The 13,399-nt window shown below is 44.5% G+C and overlaps 1 protein-coding gene across 1 annotated transcript; it reads left to right on the forward strand.

The window, feature by feature from the left end:
* The first annotated feature begins 1,466 nt into the window (after window positions 1–1,466).
* On the forward strand, window positions 1,467–11,525 carry znf281a (zinc finger protein 281a). The gene is made up of 7 exons (XM_029159431.3): window positions 1,467–2,437; window positions 3,870–4,323; window positions 5,853–5,954; window positions 6,172–6,298; window positions 7,426–7,509; window positions 7,594–7,712; window positions 7,794–11,525. Exons 2-7 carry the CDS (start codon window positions 3,919–3,921, stop codon window positions 9,360–9,362), a joined length of 2,406 nt encoding a protein of 801 aa, XP_029015264.1. The 5' UTR covers window positions 1,467–2,437; window positions 3,870–3,918; the 3' UTR covers window positions 9,363–11,525.
* The last annotated feature ends 1,874 nt before the right edge of the window (window positions 11,526–13,399 follow it).

Consider the following 13,399-nt stretch of genomic DNA (forward strand, 5'->3'; position numbering starts at 1 on the left):
TCTGACAACAAAACTGCACAAAAAACTATCACATGTATAATATGTAGTAAATATTTGTAGTCTACATTACATAATATTTGCACCAAATGTCTTTTAGAGCTTGTGTAAATAGATTTGCAGTGATTTCATGCAAAGCTAAAAACTGGTCTACTTTCTTGTCCTTTAAAGAAGATGTCATCGTCTTCAAAGCGAGAAGAAGCTGTGCTCTGAATCTCAGTTTGCAATTTAGATGGAGGTTTCCGTGAACAGACGTTATGCTAATGTATGAATCACTGCGGTAAACCTGCTCCTAAGTGATGCTTGACTGGAGCTTTTTACTCATTTTGCGTCACGTTCCTTGTTCTGTGGCGCCACGGTTGTTTTGGGATTATTTGCGCTCGCATGCAGGAATGTGACTGACCAGCCCTCACGTCATGCAGCTGCATAGATTCCAACCATATGCTACATTTCCATACATCAATGTTGTTCGTTCTCCACGGAACAAATCCCACTGTTACACGCGTTTCTAATTACTCACGAGGGACCTAAAAACAGGGAACTCAGATATGACTGTGATCCTCCCGACGACTGAGGATTAGATCCTGTTCAGCCAGAAACGCCATCTGTTATGTGTAGGTACCAGGCTTTTCCTGCAAGAGATCCAAATCAAGACGACGCGGGCAATCACCGAACCCTGGCGCCCGTCTTCACGGCTCTCTTGGCTTCCATATGTTGATGAGCAAAGAAATCTTAACTCAGAGTTTATTGTGTGTGAGGTTGGAAAGGATTCAAAGCACAGAGAGAGAGAGAGAAAGAACAAAGACATGCGGCACAGCCTGAATTATTAATGAGGAGTAGGAAATAATAATCATCTCCCCACATGATACACAAATTGCAGCAGGGTAAAAATATTAGAGGTTTTAAACTACATTTTCCCAGTTTATTTGAAAGATGTGACAAACAGGTCCAGCTCACTCCTCCATTGCCTCCAATCTGAAGCCAAAGGCAGAGTGGAGGAGTCTTTTCCTGTCTCCGACCTTAATGTCCCAAACATTCCGCTGATAGAAGTGACTGACAGGAAGCTGAGCCTCACGCTGACATTTCCATACGTCAGTTCGGACAAACATGACGTGAGTCAGCGGGTGACACTGAAATACCACATGCGTGAGTGTCTTCCATCTTTGTGTGCGTTTCTGTGCCTCAGATGTGCTTTTCTGACACGCTTGGGCCTCAGGCGGACTAGATTTTACTGTCTAAGCTGGACCAAAGCAGAAAAACAACAAATGTTATATGTGCTGCAGCTCCATGTTAGTCCTGGTAAATACGGAGGTAGAACCCTCCTCAGTCATTGCCCTGAAGTCATGACAATGCCCAAGAAAGCCATTTCTCTTTCACTTCATTAAGCATTTGTTAACAAGGTGGATTTATTGACCTGGATCTGTCATAAAGGCACAGCTTTAAAAAACAGCAGTCGGTGAACATATATGTAGTTACAACTCCAACAGTTATACAAATATATTTACTGCCCTGTATTACATATTTACACCCTTATTTTCAAATAAATATTCACCGCTAATTTACATTCTGGTCATTAGGCAAACGTAATCACACACATCCAACATAACAGGAGGCTGTGTGGGTTCTCTGCATTTTGCATTTTAATTGTGCCGTATTCTTTTAATTGATCTGTTCATCCGAAAGCCAATCAGCAGCGAGGAGCCCGGTTCTGGTGTGTTCACATCTATTAATGTGCCAGATCTAACTTGCTGGAGAGAAAAAAACTATCAAGGAACTGAGTTCTTAATTCCAGAGAAGTTGAGTCATGGACAGTGAATGAACTCGGATGTGCTGAGAAACGCCAAAACAATCAATCATACCAGGATTTATTTTAAATTCTTTTTTTTAAGATGATTCACCTGTGCAGGTTAAACGTGTAGCTTCCTATGGGTGAAGCATTGCCTTCTCCTTTAGAAGAAAGCCAAGTGGCTTCAAGTGGATTCAAGTCCCAGAATTGCCCATATTTGTCATAACTAAGGTAATTTATAGACATTTATAGTTTGGACTTTTTACAGTTTTGTGGCGTAAAACGTGCGACATCTATCAATTAGAACTTATGATAATCAAGTAAAAAATGTTGACAATTAAAAATTGAAGCGTAATTTTCTACAAGGGAAAATCGTGTGACTTTGGCGAGTATATACGTATTTATCGCAGCGTTGCGTATCAGCTGCGTAGCGCACGTGCCGTTCTAACAGTTCGTTGCCCTCGAGACAGGGGAGGCTCGAGGTTTCCGTTGAGCGTCTGCTCCGGACGCCTGCAGGATCCAGAATCCTCTGCGCCGAGGCAACATGGAAGAACCCAGCAGCTGCGAGAGAACAATGTTTGGGCTGTAGACGCCGAAACGGACCGCCGAGGGGGAACCACACGAGCCCGGACAGCGGGTCATGGTGCTGCACCGGTAAGACGAGCTCTCGGAGCCCAATTCGACTCGGTTCGCGTGATAGTTCAACTTCTGCGCCGGGACGGACAACAAAGCGCAGCGCACTGACGTTACCGCTAGTTAGCTGCTAAGTTAGCCGTCTCGGCTAGCCGGAGCATCATTGTTCGCAGGAGTTGCGTGGGCCGTTTGTTATGGGTCACGTCCGTGTTGCCGCTCCATCACTTACAGTCGCTCCAGCGGCCAGAAAACCAACAGCGGCGACTTGGGCCGAACACGCGTCCCGTCGCCGCGCTCGTTGCCTGTGCGTGGTCCCAGTCGGCATTGGTCCTCGATCATTCTCTGGCTCCCAGATTTGTTTGTCCTGCAGGCGTCTGAGTGGAGATGTCCGCTCCCAGTCACCGGTCTTTAATATCAACTAAACCCAAAGTAGCAGCTGACTTTATTAGCGCGCGTTTCAAGCACCGTCTTTACTGTGGCTTTGGGCGGATTTGGGCTCGCTCCGGCTCGGTTTGGGTGCCGACCAGCGCAGATCTGCCCCTCTCGTTGCATGGCCATATTAATTATTGCTTGATCGGCATCACAAAGGAGAAGACGGGCCCCGTAAGAGTGGTTAGCCTAATGGTTAGCTCGGCGGCTAATTGCGCGTCCACCAAGGTCGGGAGGCCGGTTTTAGACTGATCGCGGACAACCGCGCTAACGAGCGACTGTTTGTCCCGATGTGACGGCGCGCGGCGCCCGGAACCGAGGCGTCTTTTAATTTGTAAAAGTTGCCTTTGTGTTAGCTGAGCAGGTTACTGGCGCTAGCGCAGCATCCGAGCTGCATGAGCTCATCATGCGCAGCCCCTAATGACGAAAACCTGTAATCGTGACTTTGACGCTTTCCCAACACTTGGTTCCCCTCACAAATCCGGTTTAGTCCCGCCTAAAGGCTTTTCATTTAAATATTGAGCAGTTCCCGTTGCGTTTTAAAGCTGATTTGTTTAGGCAGCGGCCACATAATTACGCCAGCAGTCTTCCTAATGCCGTCTGGGTGCACACTCATTGGCAGATAAGCTCATGCAAATAGGATGACTGGGTCAGACAGGCCCATCAAACAGATTAACACACAACATCAGTCCTCTCATTCCTCATCTCGTGTTGTGTCTGGCACTGCAGCCACCGTGACCCTTTACCCTGTGAATGACTGCAGACCCTTTTTTTTTTTTTTATTTTGACGGTGTAATACCTCAGTGTGTTGCTTGTACGTGTCACCGTGCCAGACTGCAGCCTTTTGTTGACCCACAAACCACCCGTTTTAATCCTACTAAGGGCCCAGTTTTGAGATCAGAGGCGACGACACTGATTCAGGAAGACAGTTTAACTGGCGAGGGTTGTTGTCTTGCAGATTTGTTATTGCACGCTTTAAAAAACACTACACTGTTTATTTAACTTTTGGCTGTTTCCTTCACAGGATGACACTGATCGCCACCTCATAGTTTTCCTGCCTGCTGGCCTTCACCATGAACATCATTCAAGACAAACTAGGCAATGAGTTCCTGCGCTCCAGTGGGACAATGGAGCCCAATTTCGGCTCTAGCATGATAATGTTCAGCCATCTCCCGCCGGTGACCAGCTTCACCCGCTTGACCGCCCACTCCGTCATGCAGGAGCTTCCAGCGCCGGAGATGATCCTGAAGAAGGAGCGCGACTCGCCCGACTGCAGCATGGCCGCTCAGGGGTGCGGCCTGGGCTCCGCCGGAGTGGGAGACTACGTTCATGCAATGGGCATCAAGCAGGAGAAGCTGTCGGAGCACGATTATCGCCTGCCGCTCTATCCCGGAGGGCTGAGCAAGAGCACGGAGCTGCTGGAGGTGACGGTCGGTAACCAGCAGAGTCTGCTGGTGCATGATGTCAATATGGGAAACGTAAGTACCACTGTGAACTTTCATTTAATAGTCAGAAGTCCTAGTCAGTCCAAAATTCACTTTGAATCTTTTAAACAACCCAATGACTTATAGCTTCTGTATATTTTTTTTTCTTGTAGCTTTTTCTGTTCGATGTGATCCAGTAACTACATTTTGCTTCTTAGCCACAATTGTGTTGCTCATTTCAGTGATATTCTTATATACATGTGGCAAATGCAGACTCAAACGTCATGTAAGAAAAACACCAGCATTTGGAATATTAGTGCGACCGTCTGCTCTCTAAAGCAACTCTGCTGCTCATGTTTTAAGCCGCAGGAGGAGGAGCCTGAGAACGGACTGGGTGCAGGTGACGTAAATCTCCTGACAGCTTGAAAAGCAAAATATAAATGAGCCCCCCCAACCACACCCCCGCTTTTCTGTGTGCAAGGATGATGTTATCCAGCCTCAGCGTGAATGAAAATATCTTGGCAAGGACACAGCTGTCTTGTTTAAGCTCACACTTCAGTTCAGACGCCTTTTGTGCTCATTTAAATAGAAAATACACACATGCACACTCTCCTGACAATAGGCAGGCATCGGAGGTCACCAGGGCTCCCAATGCAAATGCCTGGAGCAACAGAATGAATTATTGTTTTCACTGTGCCACATTTTTTTTAATTGTGTGCTGGTGCTTTTTGAAACGACACACATTTATCAGCCAAGCTTGTCATCTTTTATTCTTTTGAATTGTGACTAGCTATTATTTCAATTAAATGTCTAACAGCTCCTTGTTTACGTTTAATCATTTGGTTTTTAAGATGCCAGAAAATTGCGAGTGTCGTTGTGTTTATTCTGTATTTTCCAAAGTGACATCATTATTTGTTTTCTGTTCAGTCAGTCAACAGCCCAAATTGAGAACTTTATTTTTAATCAAGTACTAATAATTAATCTATGAATTGTTAGACAAACTTCAGCTCTCTGTGAAGCTTGTATAAAACCCACAATGATGTCATGAGTTTAAAGTCCCCTTTAAAATATTGGCTATGCATAAGTTCCCATTGATGAAATGCCAGATTTAAAGAGGAGCAGGTGCTCTTTCATTTGCTTTGTCAATGTCCATATGGCAACGAGGAGCAGAGCAGTAAACCGATAGAACAAAGGGTGGAAACCGTTTTTCTGAATTAAAACCTGACTCAGTTTGTTTGCAGTGCAGTTTAAGTGAGGAGAAATACGTGTGAATATTTTGTTTGGTGTGCGAGGTGTGCAATTTCGGGAAGAAAATCACTTTGTGGATCAGCAGCCTGTAATTCAGACAGCCCGTAAATTTCACGCTTTGTGCAGGATGTGTTTTTAGTGGGTGTAAAAACAATGAGTCTCCAACAGACAATCACCAGTCATTGTTTAAGTCTTTTGTTTGATTGCATGAGCAGAAAACATAAACTTGTTTGTAAGATAGCTTCAGACTGAAGGCTTTAAACCTTCACTCTAGTGATTTCCTTGTCGTGGCTCACTCTTACGGCGCTCCCTCTCTCCCTTTGTCATCCTCCCAGCTGCCGAGTCAGTTAGGAAAGGAGCCCACTGGGAGAAAAGGTCGAAGGTCAAATGGTGATGGACAGGAGGGTAAACCGAGAAAGAAGAGAAGCGAGGCAAAGGTCTGTTACATATTAATTTGTCTGTGAATGCAGTCACATTTTTACGTTTTACGTCCATATCATACTCAGATGTGTACCTGAGCAGTTACTTATTATAACATACAAAGTCTTATTATCAGCATTAATATTTACACTTGCAGCTGTTTGACTTAAAATGATTCTATGCATGAGGTCAAAAGTTTAAAATGAACCGCGTTTCTTCTGTATCGTCCTAAAGCAATCAATGATGCTGGAGGCAGACGGAGGCAGCCTGTCGCCGGGAAACAAGCCTCACATCTGTGATCACTGCACTGCATCCTTCAGAAGCTCCTATCACCTTCGTAGACACGTCCTCATTCACACAGGTATCACTAAACAGCCCTTTCACATTTTCTCCCCTGCTTGGGTGTTTGGTCACGCGAAAACTGAAACCATTTCATCAATACGACATCCGAAGATGGTAGAACTAATGTTATCACTACTGCAACTGTCTCTGCTATTTTATTCAGTTAGTACTGACGTATTGTTGCAATCACTAATTGCAGTTAGTGATAATTACAGGTGTGTCATACAGGCACATATGTAGAGTACAGGGTGGAAGCATGTGTTAAACTATGTCCCTGAACACGAGGAGCACAGAGCAGGATGTGACTGTAATCTTGGAATGTTTGGGTTCAAGAAACCGTCTCAAATTATCAAGTCTTTGCTTTTTTAACTAATGTTGGCGTTAAGGTTGATTTGTGGGCCTCATAATGGGCAACTGGTCTTGCCCTGTACTTTATTCTTTAAACCAGTAAATGGGTGACATTTAGGCTTTTCCTATGTTTTTCTTAGCGTTTTTACTCTTACTCTGTAATGAAGTCAGATTGTTTCCAAGTGTCTGTTTGAGGGGGAAAAAAAAAGATACTGTTACTTTTTTTTAAGATGCCACATCTTCTGCAACATCCTGTTTACATCTCAGTTGCACAATAATAGTTTCTTCCCCTTTCCATTTATAATCAGACCGCTTTTCAAAAAGCACTGTTCAGCTGCCATTACTTTGATTAAACGTGTAGCATTTTGCGTGATTCATTAGTTCGAACCAGCTGAGGATGAATGTGGAGGCCACACCAACTTGAGCCAATCACCCTAAATAATGGAAATTTTATGTTAATACCTTTAGAAACGCCTGCTGAGGGGGGAATGGCGAATGTGGGTTGTTTAGAAAATGGATTGAACGAATCTGAAGAAACGTGGTGGATAAAACCTGAGCATCACTGTCATTCAAGTCACACAGAGTACAGACTGGTTCTATGTATAAATTGGTCCCTGGTCTGTAAAACATTTTCCAAGACTGTACGTTTTACTGTTTTAAATAATTTTTTAGCCATTAAAAGGTTGAACTGTATTAGCCTGTTCAGGTGATGGTGTAGTTTTACCACATCATTGCTAATCAGAGCTGTAAATGACCTTCCTGGTGAGACCACATTGAATAAATCTGGTTTTATTTCAGGTGAGAGGCCCTTCAGATGCAGTCAGTGCAACATGAGTTTCATTCAGAAGTACCTTCTCCAGCGGCATGAGAAAATCCACAGTGGTAAGTAATTTACCAAACATCACCGGATGAAGTGATGATGTGACAGGTGGCTCAGTTTGTTTTGTTCTTTTTTTCCTTTTTTAGGAGAGAAGCCATTCAGCTGTGACCAGTGTAACATGCGTTTCATTCAGAAGTATCACATGGAGAGACACAAGAGGACACACAGCGGAGAGAAGCCGTACAGATGTGAAACCTGCCAACAGGTAAGTGACTCAGCGATACCCCCTTCTCTGAAAACACCTAGGATTGTTTAAAGACAACATTTGTTTTTTTTTTCTTTTCAGTTCTTCTCCAGGACAGACCGGCTGCTTAAGCACAAGCGAACCTGCGGAGAAGCCATAAAGAAGGGGCTCGATCCCGGGATGATGGACTTGGGTTGTGTTGGCATGGAACATGGCAGCTACATAATCACTCAGGGAAATGCTGGGAGCACGGGGAAAAAGAGGGGGAAGTCCAAAAATTCAGGAGAGGCAGGGGAACAGAAAAAGAAGAAGGGGGACGGTGGGGCGGCGCGGGTACCCAACGTTCATGGTGCCGTGTCTGGAGGGTACAGCATCCATGAATACTCTATAGAGAACCAAACAGTGTCTTCCTCTACTGATCCAGGACCCAGCATGCAACAGGGCCACCACGGGAGAGCTCCCAAGATGGCGTTCAAGAAAGCCAGCCGAAAGAGCCTGGACAAAGCCAGTGTGGAACAGGAAAAGACAGGCCCAATGGAGCAGATGGATGGACTTGGCCTCATGCAGGGAAATCGGGCCAAGGTCAGCACCAGCAGCAACTACGACGACGCCATGCAGTTCGTCAAGAAGAGACGCTACCTTCATGCGGCGAACAACGTCAACTCGTCGGCGTCTGCAGCGCCGGGCGGCGTCGGCGGCGATTACGACGTGGGCGTGCACTTGTCTTCCCAGCCGTCCATCATCCAGGGCGTCGTTTCTGGCGTGATGGACAGCGATGCAACTCTGACCCTGGAGAAGGTGGGGATCTCCGACGAGGTGCTTCAGAGCCTCCTTGACCACTACACCCAGAAGCCCGACGGCCTGCACCACGACGTTCACTTTGACATCGGCGACCAGCACGTGGAGCTGAGCGTGGCCTCGGCCGAAGGCGCCAACGTCGGCCACAGCGCGGACGCTCCCAGCCCGTCAGGGGACAAGACCGGCATGATGCACGAGTACTCCCGCTTCCTGCTGCAGACTTTGGAGCGCACCAGCCAAAGCGTGGTCTTTCCTCTGGGCCCCGGGCATCCAGCCTCAGGACCGTTCACCACCTCCCCCCTAGGAACCCCCCTCTATGCTGACAAGAACATCTACACTACGTCCCCGCTGGAGTGCGGGTTCGGCCAGTCGGTGGCCTCCTCTGTGCCAAAGTCTCACTTTGCGATGCTCACGGGTTCCTCTCCGCAGCACAGCTTCCACATGAGCAGCCTGGAGCCCCCCCCACACCAGCAGCTCACGCCGTCTCAGGAGCTCAGCAACCAGATGGAGAAGCCTCACTCCTCGACGCCACCGTCTTCCTACCAGATCAGTCCGTCTGACCTGAGCAGCCAGAAGGAGCCGCTGCCGGTCAAAAACGGCACAGCGGTCTACTCCCTGGCCCCCTCACAGGATCTGGTCTCTCTGGACTCCTCCAAGCCTTCCTACCAGATCCAAACCTTTGCCCAGGCCTTTGGCTCCCAGTTTAAGGCGGACGGCCGCGGCTTGTCGTACGGCACTGACTCTAGCAGGGAGGTGGATCACAGGATACGGACGCCTGTGTCTGAATTCTCAGGGTTTAGTAGTTTGTTGTCTGATGTCAATGAGCCAGTTAGTACAGGTTCCAAAACTCCAACAAGCCAAAGCTACAGATGAGAGCTGGAGATGGAGAGAACACTGTCTTTAAGGTTGTTATTTCAAGTTTTTAGTGCTTCTATTTTAATATTATTATTGTTATTTTTTTAAGTGATATCTTTATTTTAATTATACTTATGCCCACTCCCCTCCACAATAAGCCTGCGAGGCTTCTTGCAAATGCAATTCTGTTCTGTTGTTTTTAAGTTAAATATCTATGTATTTTACTGTCATATTAATAACATTAGGTCGGGTCAATTATCATGAACTGAAAGTACCTTTTAGGTAAGCATAGAATAGTGCTGGATGTATTTCTTTTCCACTGAGCTGGAGTGGTTGAGCAATCAACTATAAAATAACAATAACAGAAATAACCATCGTGTCAGGGAATAGCCCAAGATTTAAATAGCAAAAAAAAGAATGGAGTTGCTGTCTGTTACGAATTTAAAAGTATAACTCAGGAAAACGTAGAAGCCTTTTGAGGAGCAGTGCTTTGAGACGTGTACGTTTGCGGCCTCACAGGATTTTTCTCATGTTTTATTACTTGTTGAATGAGTGTGACACAAGCAGACTGCTGCCAGCTCACTTGAACACTGAAACACTTTCTACTTGGCTACATAGAGATTATGGTACTTTCGTGTCAATGTGAAACTCACCTTTTCTTCAATAAGGGCCATATATATCTATATATATTTATAAAAAATATATATATATTATGTACAATAAGAGATTTAGTTCTTCTGGGAAACCGCCTGTTGAGTGAGAGCTGGCTCAGGGGTAAATGTTGTCCTTAGTGCATTTTTGCAGAACAGAAGTGATGTCATGTTTTTTTTTCGGGCCGGTAGAGGCTGTTGTTTCTTCTTCCTCGTTATCTCAAAGCTTTTCTGGGCTCCAGGTAGCACTTTGAGCCGCTTTCTTACATTGAGTTGAAGTACCCAACTGGAGCAAGGAAGCTCCAGTGTCAGGACTGGACTTGACTTTTGTGACAGAGGTGTTTGGCCATATGCAGACGGGGTGTGATTATAGGAATACCTCCATCTGGGTGAAAAGGGAGGGAGCATGTAATAAGAAGAGTGGGATTTGTTTATGACATCTTGGATCCTTTTTTTGAGGTGAGTGTTTGTATTTGGAGGGAGGGAGGTTGGGGATTGTTAAATAGAGTAACATTTAATCGGGATAATGTGAATGTAACGCAAACCCCTAGTTTTAGTCCGACATGTTACCCAACTTAGCGGCTTCGCTTTCTTACTGAATTTGATGACAAAATGTGTTGGTGATCAAGTTATTCTGGAGCTGTTACCGTGGTAGCCATAGCAAAAAGAACAAAGGAGGCTGACCAAAAATGTGTATGCATTTAGACTTTGAACACGTGCTTGCAGAAATGAGCACGTTTGTCCCTTTAGAAATTTGGTGCCTATTTCATAATATGTACATGTGCAAGATGAATTCTAGGAAATGTTAGATTTAATGTTCTGGCTGATTTTTTTTTTTTTTAAGTGTATTTACTGTTGTTTTAAACAAGACAACCATAACTGTGCTGTCTTCCATAGCTGCAAATGGCCTTGAGTGCTACAGATGATGTCACTCAGCTGATTGAGGCTTTAAACCCCTTTACGACCCGATGGCCTGTTGTTCAAGCAATAGTCACATGGCAGAGTGAATGCAATGCCGCAATATCTTCAACAAACTGTTGCCATGTGGAGCAGGTGAGGCCTCGCACATACCTCATATCACACTAAACCAGGGACAAAGGAGTGAACATCTGATGTAGCGGAGATGCTGTCGTATTGTATAAAACGTGTCTGTTTTGAAACCAGTGTACCTGACGTTCGTGTGAGCCAGTAAGTCGGCGTTACTTGAGGTTCTCAGTGAACGTCTCATGCCAATCAGTGTTGAGTCTCTTCAGTTTGACAGCAGTTCCACCTGCTCTGTCCTCCACATCTTTGTCATATTGTTTAATGTTTACATCCTACACTACATCCTATTCGACTTAATTCTGTCTCATGTATAAATTTTTTTTACCGTTTTTCTTAAATTTTCTTTAAAATCCCCTCAAAATTTTTGTAGCTGATATCTTCCGTTTTTGTGTTCTTTCAGGTTCTTGTGACATGTTTCATGAGACTGTACTTGTCCAGTAAATTTAAAACTGATTAGCGAAAAAAACAATAAAAATGTTCTTATTAACGATGACTCCTGTTATTTAGATCTTAAGTGCAGTAAAAGAAGTTGCAGTTACACTTTTAGGGCTTTTTTTTGTATTTGACTGAAATGTATTAGTTTTTCTCAAACAAGCCTTGACCGTCATTTACTCCGTGTGTCTGACAGTTGGGTCATTGAGGCGTAGCTGCATCTCCACCACTGGGTGGAGGTGTTGGTTTATCAGTAGCGGGACTCGGCTCGAGCTTGTAGCTTTTCAGTTTCTTAAAATGCCTTTGAAATGTGCTTTTTCTTAAAATAAGTTGATATGCTTGTGATTATAACCGGGAATATTGACCATGTCATAAGTTTCTGGTTTCACTCATGTGCTGCTTTCCACAGATCATTATGCTGCTGATGTGTTTATTCAACCGGTGGTCTTGGAAATTACAAAGAAATGCCTCTTTAAAACCTTAATGGACTTGAGAAATCACATTTGTGGCAATTGAAATTCCTCTCGCCTCATAGAATACAGATCTAAGAGTTTGTGTTTCAGGTTGAAATGCATGCTGAAAGTAATATTCTGTATATGTTTTTTGCCCCAGTCTGACACAGATACAAATGTTCTTAATCATGTGAATTTAATTGTCTATAGATGTGCATTCAAACAAAACTCGGTAATGAAAGTTCCAAACACTTTTTAAAGAAAAACCAATAACAAAGTTCATCGTTTAGGCCAAACAACACGGCTCAGCTCTCAGTGTTGTCACGTTTTCTTTCAGCAGCTTTGTGGGGAATCGAAGCTCTTCCCTTTAATCAAAAGGAGAAGTCCACTGAATGCTGCACACCTGCCACAGATGTGTATTGTGTACCTTCATTTACAAAGTGATGGCCGGGCCATAGTTTCAGTTCAGTTTTCCCCCTATGGCTGTAAGCATTGTGTTCAGTGGAAATGTGTCATTTTATTACAAGTAGCAAACGAGTGAAGCTGTCAAAAATGCAGGCAGACGGGAATGTTTTTTTATAATTTTTTTTCGGTGTCGAGCACTTGGTTCTGTGAATTAGAAGAAACAGCGAGTGAGCTTTCTTTCTCATTTCCAGCCAAGCCTTTGCTTCCGTGTCCTTGTTGCCTCTCTACCTGCAGAGGACACGGGTCTGTTGACAGAGTAGACGTGAGTGACGTGCACGATGTTGTTATCTTTAAAGGTGGGGAGAGGCTGAAATTGGCTTGTGTACACAAAGATAGTGAATGAGGAACAACTGCAATAAAAGAGAGGAGGGACATTTAATGATGCTGTATTATGATCAGCAACAACAGAGGAATTAAATTCAGGCCAATTGGCCTTTCGCGACTGCGTGGGGGCGTGTGACTGAAAGCGGAGGAACTTTGCTCACCGGGACTGAACTGGTCCAGGTTCTGCTTTTGGTTCAACTTCCCTCAGGTTTCTTTGTAGACACTTTGAGCTCAAGTTATTTTAATCATTCAACCTTTGCTAATGAAAAGCTGCAAACCTTCAGTTGGAATAGTTCAGGAAGGATCTGAACATCTTTGGAGAAAACAAGGGGACACTTTGAGCTTCTCAGCAGGAAGTTCTAAGCTGGTCCAGACACGAGGCGGGAGTAGCCTGTTCTGAGGTTGCATCTGATTGGTTAAAGGCAAAACTGTTTGCTCTCAAGCGCCGGCAGAACAAGTGTCGTGTGAAAATGCCAGCAGTCACGCATGAAAGAAAACAAACAAACTAGAACCAGAAGTGACCAAAAGAGTTCAGGATATGGTTCACTTAAGTTCTTTCCTGTGAACGCACATGATGTTATTCTAGCTCCTATAACGATCTAAACATTTATTAAGTATAGACAAATATATTCAATTGTATAATAACAATGATAGAAATAATAAGCAAAATAATAGCAGAGATCAGTTA

This window comes from Betta splendens, chromosome 8 (genome assembly GCF_900634795.4).
Source record: "Betta splendens chromosome 8, fBetSpl5.4, whole genome shotgun sequence".
Lineage (NCBI taxonomy): Eukaryota > Metazoa > Chordata > Actinopteri > Anabantiformes > Osphronemidae > Betta > Betta splendens.